Raw genomic sequence first — 16,265 nt, 5'->3', positions numbered from 1 at the left:
TGAAACCCTTGGACTCTCTGGAGTGATGAGAATCTTTTGTATGCTAGTGGCAGGACTGGTGGCTGGGGGCCCCTAGATAGCTTCAGGATAGGGGCTGGTTGCTAGAAAGACAAAGGCATGGTTAGAGGGTTAGAAATTTCAGCCTCATTCCCCAACTTCCAGGGAGGGAAGAGGGGCTGGAGATTAAGTCAGTCATAATGGCCAAAGATTTAATCATGCCTCTGTAATGAAACCTCCGTAAAAACCCCTACACAACAGAGTTTGGAGTGCTTCCAGGCTGGTGAACACGTCAAGGTGCTGAGAAAATGGCATCCCCGGAGAGGGCATGGAAGCTCCCCCTTTCCCCTGCCCCCACTTTATCCTGTGCATCTCTTCCATTTGGCTGTTCCTGAGTTGTATCCTTTATAGTAAACTGATAATAGTAATTAAATTGCTTTCCTGAGTTCTATGAGCAGTTCAAAGAAATTATTTATCATGGTGTTGCAGGAAGGGGGACCCCTTCCAGGGCCCGAGAGTGGGCTCTTGTCTAACACTCAGAGATGAACTGTCCAAGGAGACACACGTGCTGACAAAGCAAAAGAATTTATCGGGAAGGGGCGCCCAGGCAGAGAGCGGTAGGGTAAGGGAACCCAGGAGAAGTGCTCTGCCACATGGCTCAAAGTCTCAGGGTTTATGGTAATGGGATTAGTTTCCAGGTTGTCTCTGGCCAATCATCTTGCTTGGCCCATAGTCTCACTCGGGATCCTTCCTGGTGGCATGCTCATCTCTCAGCCAAGATGGATTCCAGTCCTTATCGGGACTTCCTGTTGTGAGACAACTCAGGCAAGTGAGCCTGGCTAAGGCTGGTGGTTTTGGTCAACAGTCCCCTAACACTGGCGGGGAGGGATGTGTAGTAATCTGCAATTCGTAGTCAAGTTGGACAAAGGTGTGGGTAACCTGGGTCTGATGTGAGGGAAATCTTGTGGGACTGAGCCCTTAAACCTGTGGAGTCTGACACTAACTCCAGGTAGTTAGGGTTAGGATTGAACTGAATAGTAGGACATCCAATTGGTGTCCAGAGAGTTGGAGAATTGACTGGTGTGAGGAAAATACCCACATATTTGGTGTCAGAAGTATCGTGAGTAAAAACAGTTCAACTACCAGTGAACACGCTGAAAATGAGTTTAAGAAAACCATTCCATTTACAATAGCATCAAAAAGATCAAAACACTTAGGAATACATTTAACAAAAGAAGTACAAGACTTGTAAACTGAAAACTACAAAATATCATTAAGAGAAATTTTAAAAGATCTAAGTAAAAGGAAAGGCACTTCATGTTCATGGATCAGAAGACTTAATATTGTTAAGAAGGCAATGCTCCCCCAAATTAACCTACAGGGTCAGCACAATCTCTATCAAAATCCCAGCTGCCTCTTCTGTAGAAATTGACAAGCTGATCTTAACTGATATGGAAATGCAAGAGACTCTGAATAGCCAAGCAATAGTGAAAAAGAAGAACAAAGTTGGATGAAACACTTCCTGATTACAAAACTAAAGTAATCAAGATTGTGTGGTACTGCCAGAAGGGTAGACATATATATCAATGAAGTAGAATTGAGAGTCCAGAAATAACCCATACATTTATGGACAACTGATTTTCAACAAGAGAGCCAAGAAAATTCAATGGAGAAAGAATAGTCTTTTCAGCAAATGGTGCTGCGACAACTGGATATCCACATGCAAAAGAAGGAAGTTAGACCCTTACCTCACTCCATATACAAAATTAACTTAAAGTGAATTAGAGACCTAAATTGAAGAGCTAAAACTACAAAACTCTTAGGATAAAACATAGGTATAAATATTTACAACCTTGGATTAGGCAGTGGTTTCACGGATATGATAAAAAAAGGCACAAGAAACCAAAAAAAATAAACTTCATCAAAGTTAAAAACATTTATGCATCTTTAAACAAACCAAAAAATGAAAAGATAACCCACGGAATGGGAGAGAAGATTTGAAAATCATATACCTGGTAAGGGTGTAATAGCTAGACTATACAAAGCACCTTTGCAACCCAACAACAAAAAAAGAAATTTTAAAATGGGCAAAATATCTGAATAATCATTTCTTCAAAGAAGATACACAAATGTCCAATCAGCACGTGAAGAGGTGTTCAAGATAACAAGTCTTTAGGGAAATGTTAATCAAAACCACAATGAGATACCACTTCACACCCAATAGGATGACTAGAAGACTAGTGTTAGTGAGGATGTGGAGAAACTGGAACCCTCACATTTTTGGTGGTAATATAAAACAACACAGCACTGAAGAAAACAGTTTGGAAGCCCCTCAAAAGTTTAAACATAGAGTTAGCAGGTGACCCAGGAATTCCACTCTTAGATATATATCCAAAAAAGTGAATATATACATCCACACATAAACTTATACACCAACATTCATAGTAGCATTATTTATAATAGCCAAAAAGTGGAAACAACCCAAATATCAATCAACTGAGAAATATGTAAACAAAATGTGGTATAGCAATAGAATGGAATACTATTCAGCAATGAAAAGAATGAAGTACTGATACATGTTATAACGGAGACGGACCTTGAAAACATTATGCTAAGTGAAAGAAGACAGTCACAAAAGGCCACATATTATATGATTCCACTTACATTAAATTTCCAGAGTAAACAAATCCGGAGACAGAAGGTAGATTAGTGTTTGCCGGGGGATGAGGGGGAGGGGAAGTGGGGAGTGACTGCTAATGAGTATGTTGATTCTTGGGGGCTGATAAAATGTTCTGGAACTACATGGCGGTGATGGTTGTATAACTCTGTGAGTATTCTAAAACCACTGAATTGTACACTTGAAAAGGGTGAATTTTATGGTATATAAAAATTATATAAATTTTTAAAATTATTTTAAACAGAGAAGTCCACAGCATGGAAGAAAATGTTTGCAAATCATATTATCTGATAAGGGATTAATATCCAGAATATATTAAAAAACTCTTACAACTCAACAACAAAAAAACAACCTGATTTTTTTCTGGGGGGGGCTCATGTCATGTAGCATGCGGGATCCTAGTTCCCTGACCAGGGATCAAACCCGTGCCCCCTGCAGTGGAAGCATGGAGTCTTAACCACTGGACCACCAGGGAAGTCCAACAACCTGATTTTTTAAATGGGCAAAGAATTTGAATAGACATTTCTCCAAAGAAGATACACAAATGGTCAATAAGCACATGAAAAGATACTTAATGTTAGTTATTATGGAAATACAAATCAAAACCACAATGAGATATCACTTCACACCCATTAGGATGACTATTACTAAAAAGAAAGAAAGGAAGAAAGGAAGGAAAGGATGGAAGGAAGGAAGGGAGGAAGGAAGAAAGAAGAACAGAAAATAACAAGTGTTGGCGAGGATGTAGAGAAATTACAACCCTTGCGCACTGTTGGTGGGAATGTAAAATGGTACAGCTTCTGTGGAAAACAGTATGGCGGTTCCTCAAAAAAATTAAAAACAGAATTACCATATAATCCTGCAATTTTGCTTCTGGATATATACCCCCAAAGAATAAAAAGCAGGGACATGAAAAGATATTTGTACTACACCCATGTTAATAGCAGCATTATTCACAACAGCCAAAAGATGGAAAGAACCACATGTCTGGTGACAGATGAATGGATAAGCAAAATGTGGTCTCTCCACACAATGGAATATTATTTAGCCTTAAGAAGGAAAACAATTCTGACATATGCTAAAAAATGGATGAACCTTGAAGAAATTATGCTAAGTGAAATAAACTGGTCACAAAAGGACAAATACTGTTTGATTCCACTTATATGAGGGACCCAGAGTAGTCAAATTCATAGAGACAGAAAGTAGAATGATGGTTACCTAGCAGCTCAGGTAAAAGAATAGGGAGTTACTATTTAATGGCTACAGAATTTATCAATAGTTCTGGAGATGGATGGTAGTGATAGTTGTACAACAATGTGAATGTACTTAATGCCACTGAACTGTACACTTAAAATTGGTTAAAATGATAAATTTTGTTATTTTACCATACACACACACACACACACACAGAGAGAGAGAGAGAGAAGGAGATCAAAGAAATATGATAACCTTGGATTGGCTACTGGACCAGAAAGAAATTTTTTATAAAGGACATTATTGGGATAATTGGCAAAACCTGAATATGGATTGTAAATTAGATAATAGTATTAAATCGGGACTTCCCTGGTGGCACAGTGGATAAGAATCCGCCTGCCAATGCAGGGGACACGGGTTCGAGCCCTGGTCTGGGAGGATCCCACATGCCGCAGAGCAACTAAGCCCGTGTGCCACAACTACTGAGCCTGCGCTCTAGAGCCCGCGAGCCACAACTACTGAGCCCGTGTGCCACAGCTACTAAGCCCACATGCTTATAGCCCATGCTCCACAACAAGAGAAGCCACCGCGGTGAGAAGCCCACGCACCGCAAGGAAGAGTAGCCCCTGCTCACCACAACTAGAGAAAGCCTGCGCAGCAATGAAGACCCAATGCATCCAAAAAAAAAAAAATTAAATCTCTGAAAACAAAATAGTATTAGGGCTTCCCTGGTGGCGCAGTGGTTGAGAGTCCACCTGCCGATGCAGGGGACACGGGTTCGTGCCCCGGTCCGGGAAGATACCACGGAGCGGCTAGGCCCGTGAGCCATGGCCACTGAGCCTGCACGTCCAGAGCCTGTGCTCCGCAATGGGAGAGGCCACAACAGTGAGAGGCCCGCATACCGCAAAAAAAAAAAAAATTGTGAATCACTATATTGTACACCTGTAACTTATAATACTGTACATCAACTATATTTCAATAAAAAATTTTTTCCTGATTTTAATCACTGTAATATGGATATGTAATATAATCTCCTTTTTAGGAGATACTCACTGAAGTATTTCGGGGTAAAAGGGCTTGATGTGTGCAACTTACTCTCAAATGGCTGGGGAGGAGGATAAACACACACACACACACACGGAAGACAGTATAATAAAGCCAAATGTTAACAATTAGAGAACCTGAGTGAAGGTATATAGGAGCTCTCTGTACAGTTCTTATAACTTTACTGTAAGTTTGAAACTATTTCAAAGTAAAGTTTTTAAAATTTAATATGTCCAAAACAGAACTTTTGATCTCTCACCAAACCTGCTCCTTCCGTAAGAGACTCATTTTAGAAAATGGCAGCTCTTTCTCTCCAGCTGCTCAGACCAGAACCCTTGGAGTCTTCAAGTCTTCCTTGACTCTCACACACATACCAATCTATGCGAAAATCCTATTGGATGCAACTTCAAAATATGTCCAGATGGGAATTCCCTGGTGATCCAGTGGTTAAGACTCCACGCTTTCACTGCTGAGGGCCCAGGTTTGATCTCTGGTCGGGGAAGTAAGACCCTACAAGCCGCACTGCATGGCCACCCTCCCTCCCGAGCCAAAAAAATATGTCCAGAATCCCATCACTTCTCCCACTGCCACCACACTAGTCTGGACACCTCATCCTGTTGAATAGCTCCTCACTGGTCTCCCTGCTTCCCCCTCCCCAACCCCAAAGGGGATTCAGTTAGAACATAAGCCAGATCACGCCACCCTTCTGCTCAGAACTCTCTGATGTCTTACAGCGGCCTACGAGTGTAAGCAGGTAAGTTAAGGGGTCCCTGGAGAAAGAGAACCAGGAATGGCTTTCTTGACATAAGAGAAGTCATTTTGGCCTAAGTCATTCTGTGATCTAAGCCTGACCACAATGCTTGCCCTTGAACAGGTCTCAGTAATTAATGATCTTAAGAGAACAAAGGAATGCAGGAACAGAGAAAAGGCAGTCAGACAACAGTGCACTGATAGAGCAGGGCCCTAGCTTCTCCTCAAGGGACAGGCATAATAACTTGTCTTTGCGCCCTGCAGGGACTAAGACCCCCACCCCAGGTGGAGGACGGAATGATAATGCTGACCCTCCTGACTTCAGCTAAAGCTTGGACCTTGGCCCCATTTCCATGCGGATTTCTGCTCTGCTCAAGCCCCTTCATGAATATGCATGTACCCTTAGCTTAAAACTTCCCCCGTTTTGCTGTTCAGGGAAACACTGCTTTGGGAAAGATCACCCCTAAGATTCTCCTTACTGGCTGCGAGTAATAATAAATCCTTCCTTCTCCAGATCTTTGGCGTGTTAGTGTCTATTGGCTTGACACCCACCAAGAGGCAAATCCAGTTTTGGGGTAACACAAGGATCCCCGAGTTGGTCCCTAGTGCTTCTCAGACCTCCTCTCCCACCCCCCTCCCCTCAGTCACACTGACCTCCCGCTGCTCCTTGACCGTGACCTGGCCAAGCTCCCCCTACAGGGCTTCTGCCTCAGAGGCTCACTGGGCTGGCTCACTCCCTCACATCCTTCAGCGCTGCCCAGATGTCACTTCCTGGGAGGCAGCCCCACCTCCTGTTACTCTCTCTCCCCTCACCTAGTTTTATTCTCCCTCAAGGCATTTATTTCTACCCTCCAAGCCGTGGAGCCACTTGTTCATGGTATTTCCCTCCACAAGAACAAATGCTTCCTGAGTGCAATTACTTGAGTACTTACCCCAGCACCCAAGCACAGTGCCTGGCAGGTAGCAGGTGTCAGTTAATATTTACAGAGTAAGTAACTGGGTGTTGAAAAGTTCCCTTGGGAACGTCCGTGTTGGATCAAAGGGGAGAGAGAGCAGGACGGGAGTCCAGGTAGGGGCTGATGGGTAAGGTGTTGCTTCACGGGTCAAACTGATGGACCTGATGTCCGATGGCAGAGGGTATGGGTCTGTCCTTCCAGACTCCATCCTCCAACTCAGGCCAACAAGAGGGGGATAGGGGGTGCAGCCCCTTTGGCAAGGATGCTCCAGGGGTCCGCTAGCCCCTGCTCCTCTCGCTGGCTCCCCAGGGTCTACGTGGGTCTTTCTGGCCACTCTTTCACTGAATTCTCACCACCACACTCCCATTTTACAGGTGAGGAAACTGAGGGCACCTAGAGAGAAGAATGACTTGGCTGAGGTGGGCTGTCCCCAGTACGGTCCTACCAACTTTCATGTGCGCCCCACACCCCAGGAGGCTGACTGCTGGCTCTGTATGAGGATAGTGGGTTCTCTCTGACACGCCTCTTCTCTGGGACTGGAAAAAAGCCATACTTGGCCTGGTGGAAGGAGGCCCTCCCCCGGGAATGGGCTGGGCAGCGCGCCTTTGGGGGAAAGATGGGGGTAGGGTCTGAGGACTAGAGGCCCCTGCATGTTCTGCGGGCCTCGCAGGAGACGAAGGGCCGGCCCATATAAACCCCCTTCCCCGGGCAGTCCAGGCCCCCTTCTCACCCCCGTCACCTCCCCTGTCCACGATGGGGAAGGCCCTGGCAGCCTGGGGGTTCACCCAGTAACACCCCGCCTCCCGGGGCCGTGGGTCGAGGCCAAATAAGGCCGGGCTGCTGCGGCCCCGCCCCCATCCCGCCGCTGCCGCACATTCTTCTGCCTTGTAAGGCCCGGCGCCGCGCCCCACCCCGCGCCCCCACCGCGCCCAGCCCGGACCCCACCGACGGCCCGCCAGCCCCGGCTCCGCACCCGCTCCGCGCACCGAGCCAGCGCCTTCTCCGCACCAGGTGGGAGCTCGGCGACCCGGGTGGTCTAGTGTGGGCGGTGTGACGGCCGCGGCCCGAACTTGGGGACGCAGGGAGGTGTCGGAGGGCCTCTGGGCAGGGACAGCTCGTGGGCCTGGCTGGGGCTGCGAGGTTGCTCGGTCTGACGGGGATTCTGGCTGGGTCTGGGCAGCAGGGAGACTGTTCCCGGCTCCGGGAACCAGTGGGCCTATGGCCAGGGAAGACTGTCCGGGCCCTGACCCTTTGCTGTGCAGTTAGAGGTGCCAAGCCCAGGACTCGGGATGCCCGGGAGGACGGTAGGGCGTGTGGCGTGTGGCTGCCGGTGTTCCCTGCCCTAGGGGACCCATATGTGTCCTCCAGAGCGTCCGTGTCCCATCCCCCATCTCCTGGGGCAGGAGAGAGGGGTGGAGACCGGAGTAACCCCCGTCCACACACACACACACACACACACACACACACACACACACACACACACACACACACACCGAGGCTGTGTGCCGCGCCCTGGGGCTTGCCCACTCTGAGCCGTCTGCCCACCTGGGCCTGCTGGGTGGAGAAGTTGCGCCAGGGGCCCTCTGCGGGCTCACCCCGCCCCCCGGCTGGACAAGGACCTGGGCTTCAGGACCTGGTCCCCACGCCTCCCCAGCCCTCCAGCTGCTCTGGCTGCTCTCAGGAAAGGGTCAGATAACTGCCTCAGATGAGGTGACTTTACCAGCAAGGCATCTGGCACTGCCAGCCATAGGGACCATGAGGTAATGGGGGACACAGGCCTTGTCTTTGCTGTTACGGTGGGATTTCAGGCACCAGAAAGGGGGAGGTGGCACCTAGTTGCAGCAGGCCAAGTACCCGCTATATCGGATCGCCGGTGGCTAGGATCCCCAGGAGGATGAGGGGACGGCTCCAGGGCTAAGAGGCCAGCCTGTCTCTGACCCCAGTCCCTCAGCCAAGACTGGAAACTGCCTCTGGTCACAAAGAGTCCTCAGCCCCTCAGTAGCCATCCACCCACCATGAAAGGCCATTTGCCACCCCCAGACCCACCCCTAGCCCAGGGGTCCTGGCTTCCAGTTGGACTCTACCCCTCTCATGGACACACCACTTCACAGGCCTCAGTTCTTTTAATTGCACGGTGAGGGGCGCCCCACTCTCCCCACCCTGCTTCCCAAGGCTGCTGGGATGGACAAACTGTACAGTTCAGTGCTCCAAGCCCTGTCACGGCCCCTCAGCACAAGAGGACGGGGATGGGGTGGCCAGGGAGGCAGGGGAGCCCAGCTAGTATCAGAGCAGTGGGTGAGCTCTTGGCCACTCCCGCCTTTGGTCGCGGCTTTCTCTCTCATCCTGACACGTCTGCCCTAGAACTTTACGGGGGCGGGGGGTGGTGGTGGTGACAGTGATGATAACCATCACAGCCTTTGCTGGGCACAGTGGACTTCTCCTCAGCTGCCTTCTGTGGGTGCCATGAGTCAAAGTTCCCAGAGAACACCTGGCTCAGTGAAGGAGTGGGCCCCTCGAAGCACTAACCACAGGACACGGTGGCACTCCCTGCCGACAGCACCATCCCACTCCCACCCAGGTCAAGGGTGGGAAAGGCTTTTGTCTACCTGCCCTCAACCACAGGAGAAACCCTGAGGGCCAGGTGTGTCAGTCCAGTGGGACCCAGTGGGACAGTCTATAACTATAGGCAGCTGTGGCTCTGGGGAAGGACTGGGGCTGGCCCACACCCCAGCTCAGGGTTTAAGATCTCAAAGGCCAAAAGACGGCAAATGGGTTGAACAAGGTCATGAGATACAGGCCTGGCGACAGATCGAGGAGCACTTAAGGCTTCCTGCAGATCCTCAACAAAGGAACTCAGGGCAGAGGAAAGAGGGCAGCAGTCCTGGGGCCTCGGCCAGGCCCACAACTGCCCCAGCTGAGGGCACATGGCCCTAGGTCTTCAGGGGCACAGTCCCCACTAGCCATGACAAGGGTTCAGGGAAAGAGCCCCTTGCTGGGCCTCAGTTTCCCCTTCTGTACAGTGGGGCCAGCAGACTGGCTGCAGTTGCCCTTCACAGTCATTCATTAAACAAGCATCTATGAGCACCACAATGGGCTTAGGTTTAAATCGGGGGACTTACACCAGCCCTGATTGATTGTGAGGGAGAAAGACCTTTAAGTGCTTACTGTCAAAGCCAGCGTGGGGGAACTGCTCCCCAAGGGCTGCCTGAAGAACTGGGCTGGAGAAGGAAGGGCATTCCGGGGGGAAGGACCAAGAAGGAAAGTCGTGGGGGGGGGTCTGGGGAGCAGACATAGATGGCAGGAGGGACGCCATGAGGGATGCCATGGCCAGTCAGAGAGCAGGGCAGGAGGGGTTCACACAGGGCCTTTGATGCCAGGCTGAGGGGCCAAGACTTGCTGGGGGAGGGGAGGGGATGGCGGGAACCGTCAAGGGTTTCAAGGTGAAGTGTCTGGGTCTGTATGCAATGGGTGAGACAGGCTCGGAGGCCAGGTCTAAACAAGGGTGACAGGAAGCTGGGCTTCTGAGCCGGGGGGAGCTCTATGCTCCTATAAGCACTGAGGAGTGAGAACAAGGGGTAGGGCCCAAATCAGGTCTATCTCCCACCCTAAGGGGCTGGTCAAGTGTGGACAGGTGGGGGGAAGGGAGACTGCCCAGAGCACTGGCCTTCCAGAACCTCCAGAGGAGGGAGGGCAGAGGGATGGGGAGGAGGAGAGGATGAGGAATGTCAGGAATGCGTGCCGCTGACCCAGCTCCTTCCTGCTGGTGGGGGCAGGGAGCCTCAGAGCCTCTTACAAGGCAACCCACCTTGTAAGCCGGAGAGAGATGGACAGTGTAAATGCTATTAAGGCTTAAAGGAGATAAAGCATGGAAATGGTTGGCACCGAACCCAATCCTAAGTGTCTTACCCAAACAGTCACAGCAAAAATAGCTTCCTCTGTGCCGGGCACCATGCCAGGGGCTTCTTGGGCACTAAGTCAAATTAATCCCTTCGGCTGGGCACTCCTATCCCATTCCCAGATGAGTATACTCACTCAGAGAGGTAGAGGAAGTTGTTTCAGATCACACAGGGCCAACACTGTATGCTTCTGTGATGAGCTGGGTGGCAGAAGCCCCAGGCCTATGGGAGCACGGAGACCGGCCCAGGCCCTGACAGCCGAGCAGGGGCAGGCCAGAAGATCCTCTGGCCTGGGGTCACAGGAGGCTCTCCCACTTACACCCACTGCCTACAGGAAAGCCCCACACGCCCGCAGCCAAGATGTCCAGTAAACGGGCCAAGGCCAAGACCACCAAGAAGCGGCCACAGCGGGCCACATCCAATGTCTTCGCAATGTTTGACCAGTCCCAGATCCAGGAGTTTAAGGAGGCCTTCAACATGATTGACCAGAACCGAGATGGCTTCATTGACAAGGAGGACTTGCATGACATGCTGGCCTCGCTGGGTGAGCAGGGGCGGGGTGTGGGAGTCCAAGTGGGCCCAGCAAGGGCTGCAGCTGGAGCAGGCAGTGGGGCTGCTCATCCCTTACGGAACACTTCCTGTGCACTGACATGAGGCACCCACCCTGGAGAGTAGCTGCCATCACTTTCTCCATTTAGCAGGTAGGGAAACTGAGGCACAGAGCAGTTTGCCACTGGACTTGAACCCAGACAGGCCCACTCCAGGGCAGGACTGCCTCAGGCAGATTTGTGGATTGGGCTGCCCGGTACCATTTGCTTTAAAGAAAGGGATCAGCAACTACAAGAAAGTTTGAACTGCATGGACTTTCCATTGTACAATGGGGAAACTGAGGCCTTAGAAGGGAGGCCAGGGTATCTGCCCCCCTCCTTTAGAGGTCACCTGTGTCAGGCTCTGAAAGGCTGACTCCAGAGATTTCCCCAGAATCAGAATCAGAGCTGAAAGGGCTCAGGAATCTAGTGCATCTCACCATTGCTCAGATGGGGAAACTGAGGCCCAGAGGCCAGGCCTCCAGACACCAGCCCCCAGCCTGTGGCTCTGCTTCCACATCCCTCCCCATGTGCTAGCCACAGACAACCACCCTCAACCCAAGTTCCTGGTGCCCCCTTCATCCAGGTGAGAGCATCTGGGCCAGACACTGGCTGGGGGAGGGGGTGGTCTCTGGCAGTAGAGGTGGCAGCCTATGGCCAGACAGGCCTGAGTCAGTCCCTGGCATTGCCCCTCACAGCTGGGCAGTCCCGCTCTGTGCCTGTTTCCCCTCCTGTGCAATGGTGACCGTGGCCCTTGTGTGCACCCCCAGGGTGTCTGGTGGGAGGAGCAAGCAATGTAGAGGGAGCAGGAGGGCTGACATCACACACTGCCCCCACGCTCGGCACCACACCCCTCCCAGCTTCAGGTCAGACTCACCTGAAGGCTCCCTCCCTGAGGAGGTCACCAGCAGGAAGGAGGACTGAGGCCTGGCGAGGGGAGGAGCTGTGAGTCCCAATGTCACAGCTCTTCAGGCCTCAGCCATCCCATGGGGACAGAGCAGAGTGTGTGAGGCTCAGAGGAGACAGGGACACGAAGACTCCTTTCCATTTATGAGGCAGCGCCTGCACCCGGGGCCCTCAACCCCAGAGACTTGATGACAGGCCTGGGCATCTACCCAGAAAAATCCTCACTCCTGTTTGTAGCTCGTGTCAGTGAGTCCACAGATCAATCATGGCCTCTGGTTAAGAACATCATCCTCTGGGAATTCCCTGGCGGTCCAGTGGTTAGGACTCCACAATTCCACTGCAGGGGGCATGGGTTGGATCCCTGGTCGGGGAACTCAGATCCTGCATGCCACACCGGCATGCCCAAAAACAAAAAAAAAGGAACATCCTCCTCAGGTTAAAAAACAAGAGCAGGGCTTCCCCGGTGGCGCAGTGGTTGAGAGTCCGCCTGCCGATGCAGGGGACACGGGTTCGTGCCCCCGTCCGGGAAGATCCCGTGTGCCGCAGAGCGGCTGGGCCCGTGAGCCATGGCCACTGGGCCTGCGCGTCTGGAGCCTGTGCTCCGCAACGGGAAAGGCCACAACAGTGAGAGGCCCGCGTACAGCAAAAAAAAAAAAAAAAAAAAAACAAGAGTAGCAAATAATAAAATAATAACAAGCAGCAGCTCTGCAGGTATTATCTTAAATATCAAAGCAATCCTATTAGGCAGGTGTGATTATTATTCCCACTTTATAAATGAGGAAACAGAGGCTCAGAGAAGTTAAGTAATCTGCCCACGGTCACACAGCTACTAAGTGGTAGAGCTGGGATTTGAACCAGCAGTTGATTCAAATCCACAGGGCCAATGCCAATCATTGTTCTGCCCATTTTACAGCCATTGCCTTCTTCACCTTCACAGTTCTCCTCAGAGGCAGGGGAAACAGGCATAGAGCTGGGATTCAAACCCTAACCTTTGGTGTGGCACCAAAGCTCACTGGTTTAACTACTTTCAAAACTGTGCCTGGGACCTGGGGTCTGGCTGCCTGGCTTCAAATGCTGGCTCTACTCCTTACTCGCCGTGTGACTAAGGACAAGTCCTAACCTCTGGGCCTCAGGTCCCACACCTGTGAAGGGGGATGAGACGGCTGACCTCACAGGTGGTGAAAGTTAAAGCAATAAGGCACATGAAGCACGGGACGCCGTGAGCGGTCAGCAGATGGGGGCCCTTATACTTCAGTGAGCATTGCCCGTGGCGGACATCCAGACCCCAGACCTGAGGAGGAAAGTGGTCAAGGCCACCTGCCAGGAGAGCGGGGAGGGAGCAGAGAGCCGGCCGTCCCAGAGACATGCTTTACAGTTTACAAAACGTACTGTCACCTGTCTGTGGGGCCATGAAGGGAGGGGACAGGGAGGAGGGAGGGGACAGGAGGGGACAGCAGGCACAAATGGCCCTCCCATCACAGGGAAGAACCCCACGGACGAGTACCTGGAGGGCATGATGAGCGAGGCCCCGGGGCCCATCAACTTCACAATGTTCCTCACTATGTTTGGGGAGAAGCTGAATGGCACGGACCCCGAGGACGTGATCCGCAACGCCTTCGCCTGCTTCGACGAGGAGGCCTCAGGTCGGCAGCCTCTGGATGGAGGCCTGGACAGGGCTGGGCCTGCACACCTCCCCCAGGGCACCCCCACGTACGCCGGTGGGACCCGGCCACGCTTGCCCCCAAAGGCCAGAACAGAAATCACCCGTTTCTGTTGCCAGAACCATAAAAGCTATGCTACTTTCTTGTTTTCTCCCCCAAATGCGAGACTAAAACAGCCCACATCCACCAAGCTTTCCCATTTCCTAGTTCACCTGTTGGCCCAACGCACCAGGCCTCTGCTTTCTACCCTTCCGGACACCAAACCATTTCAGGCCCTCTGGCCGACGAGGTACAGAAACCAGCCCCCATCCTCGAATCTTCCAAAGGGCTTCTACGTCACAGCCGGTGTCTCCCAGGGACAGGCCAGAGCGATGCTGGTAGTAGCTGCTTCAGCAGTCCCTCAGGGCCACAGGCCTAAGCGTGTCCGAGCATTTTCCTGCCATCACAGTCCCCTACCAGCGTGGCATATTCTCATCCCCATTTTCCAGATCAAACAGGCAAAGAGAGGATAAGTAACTTGCCCAAGGTCACACAGCTAGAAAGAAGGGGGCGATCAGCATTCAAACTCAGGCAGTGGAACTCTGGGGCTCAGGCTCTTAAAGCAGGACATAGCCAGCACCGCCCCCCAGCCCCAGGTCCGCTGCAGAAACACCTCGCCGACAGTCCCACGGCGGAACTCTTCCCTATGGGCCCTGGCGACCTTGAACTGAACAGAGACCAGGGCTGTGGCTTTTCCTGGCCTCTCTGGGGTCTGAAAGGGCTGGTGGGGGCCCCGGGGGTAGAGGCTGTTAGGTGTGTCACGGCCCGAGTCCCTGTCTCATGGCCCTGGCCCTGCCCCCCCGACCCCAGGTTTCATCCACGAGGACCACCTCCGGGAGCTGCTCACCACCATGGGCGACCGCTTCACAGACGAGGAAGTGGATGAGATGTACCGCGAGGCGCCCATTGATAAGAAAGGCAACTTCAACTACGTGGAGTTCACCCGCATCCTCAAACATGGCGCCAAGGACAAAGACGACTAGGCCAGGCCAGCCCCCCTGTGCCCAGGCCCGCGTCCCAGTCACCTGCTCCCTCAGCCACTGTCTGCACCGGCTCTGCCCACAAACCCGCGAGCCCACAGGCCCCTCTCTAGAGGATCCTCCCTCTGAGGGGTTAGGGTCCCAGCTCCCAGTGGAGGGAACAGGTTGAGAGAGTGCAGTGCCAGGCAAGGGGCGGAGCCAACGTGAGGCGGGGGTTCCCCCCGTGACCCTCCAAGGAAACCCCATCTTCTTGGGAACTGGGCCAGAAGCTGGACCTGGAAGCACCAGGGGAAGGCCCCTCAAGAGAGCCCAGGCCCCAGCTGTTGCCCGCCCACTCCCAGGCTGCTCCCCATGGGCAGGGCCCTGCGTCCTGGTCTGGGACACCACTGCACGTGCAACCCTGTGCAGGGCGTAAAAACCCTTCCCCAGCCACTGCCACAAGCACGCGAACCTCACCCAGGCCCCCTCTCAGAGGACAGGATGCCAGTCCTGTCCCCTGCACCCTGCCCAGCCACCAGAACACGCGCCACCCCGCCGGGAGTGCGCTCCAGAAGATGCATGTAGGGTGGGTGTTTGTCTCGGTGAGGCAGAATGTCTAATAGAAGGCTGAGCACTGCCTTTGGTCTGTGTGTCTGTGACTGGGGTGAAATAAAGGAGCCCCCATGCCCCAAACGCCCTCCCACCCTCTCCTTCCATCCCCCGGGGCTGCCCTGATCCTCTCCAACCCGGCCCCTGGCCCAGGGAAGGCTCAGCTGAGACCAGACCAGCAGTGGGGAGCAGACAGAGGTGCTGAGGGGAAAAGCCCTCCTGGGAGGGAGAGGGCAGAGTGGGGAGGACCCACAGGAATCACCACAGCAAATCCCAGTGGGGGGTCTGGGCCTCTGAGGGGGCAGCGGTCAAGGTCACAGTGTTCAGGACCACAGCCTGGATCTCCAGGGTCACTCAGGTGGTCCTGGAAGAACAGGGAGGCTTCGGGAACAGTGAGAAGGGCTCACCCCATTAGCTCAGGGATGGAGATGAGAATGGATGGATTCCTTGCGGGCAGCTCCAGGCAGCTGCCAGGCGTGTTCTGAGCTGCACCCGCCGTAGCTGGAGGGTCAGTCCAGCCACGTGACCAGCAGCACAGCAAGCCAGAGCTTTTCACATCCCACAGGTGCAAGAGACAGGCAGACGGGGTCCCTGTTACATCTGAACCATGGGGACACTGACCACGGTGCCTGGAGCATAAGAGGAGGGGAAATAATGGTTGAATGAACAGAGAGTCAATAGGGACAGGGACTGCCTGAGGTCACCCAGTGGGTCTGGGGCAGAAAGAGAGCTGGACCTTGGCCTCTGGACCTTCCATGGGGCTCAGGCCAGGGCTGGACACATCCCACCTGACCCCAGCAGGGAGGAGGTGCTGGGCCCCACTTGGTCCTGCTGCCTTCCCTAAGGGTCACCCAGAGCCAGCCAGCCACAGTGCATGACAAAGGTCTGAGATCAGAGCCAAGGGAGCACTGAGCACTACGGGGATCCTGCACTGGCCCAGGAGGCCTAACCTCCCACAGGCCTCTGCCCCTATCGGGGCTCCAGGCCCCT

The 16,265-nt window shown here is 52.8% G+C and overlaps 1 protein-coding gene across 1 annotated transcript; it reads left to right on the top strand.

Moving 5' to 3' along the window:
• Positions 1-7,497: 7,497 nt before the first annotated feature.
• On the top strand, positions 7,498-15,359 carry MYL9 (myosin light chain 9). The gene is made up of 4 exons (XM_029221542.1): positions 7,498-7,629; positions 10,849-11,058; positions 13,489-13,650; positions 14,518-15,359. Exons 2-4 carry the CDS (start codon positions 10,875-10,877, stop codon positions 14,688-14,690), a joined length of 519 nt encoding a protein of 172 aa, XP_029077375.1. The 5' UTR covers positions 7,498-7,629; positions 10,849-10,874; the 3' UTR covers positions 14,691-15,359.
• Positions 15,360-16,265: the final 906 nt, after the last annotated feature.

The sequence above is a fragment of the Monodon monoceros genome, unplaced genomic scaffold (assembly GCF_005190385.1).
Source record: "Monodon monoceros isolate NGI ecotype Baffin Bay Population unplaced genomic scaffold, NGI_Narwhal_1 Super_Scaffold_13, whole genome shotgun sequence".
Classification (NCBI taxonomy): Eukaryota; Metazoa; Chordata; class Mammalia; order Artiodactyla; family Monodontidae; genus Monodon; species Monodon monoceros.
This window is presented reverse-complemented; position numbering and strand designations above follow the sequence as displayed.

Excerpts from the sequence above, each read along its gene's own strand:
- MYL9 (XM_029221542.1), top strand. The coding sequence starts at position 10,875 with ATGTCCAGTAAACGGGCCAAGGCCAAGACCACCAAGAAGCGGCCACAG. Across the intron at positions 11,059-13,488 it reads TGACATGCTGGCCTCGCTGG|GGAAGAACCCCACGGACGAG; the intron begins GTGAGCAGGGGC and ends CTCCCATCACAG. Across the intron at positions 13,651-14,517 it reads CTTCGACGAGGAGGCCTCAG|GTTTCATCCACGAGGACCAC; the intron begins GTCGGCAGCCTC and ends CCCCGACCCCAG.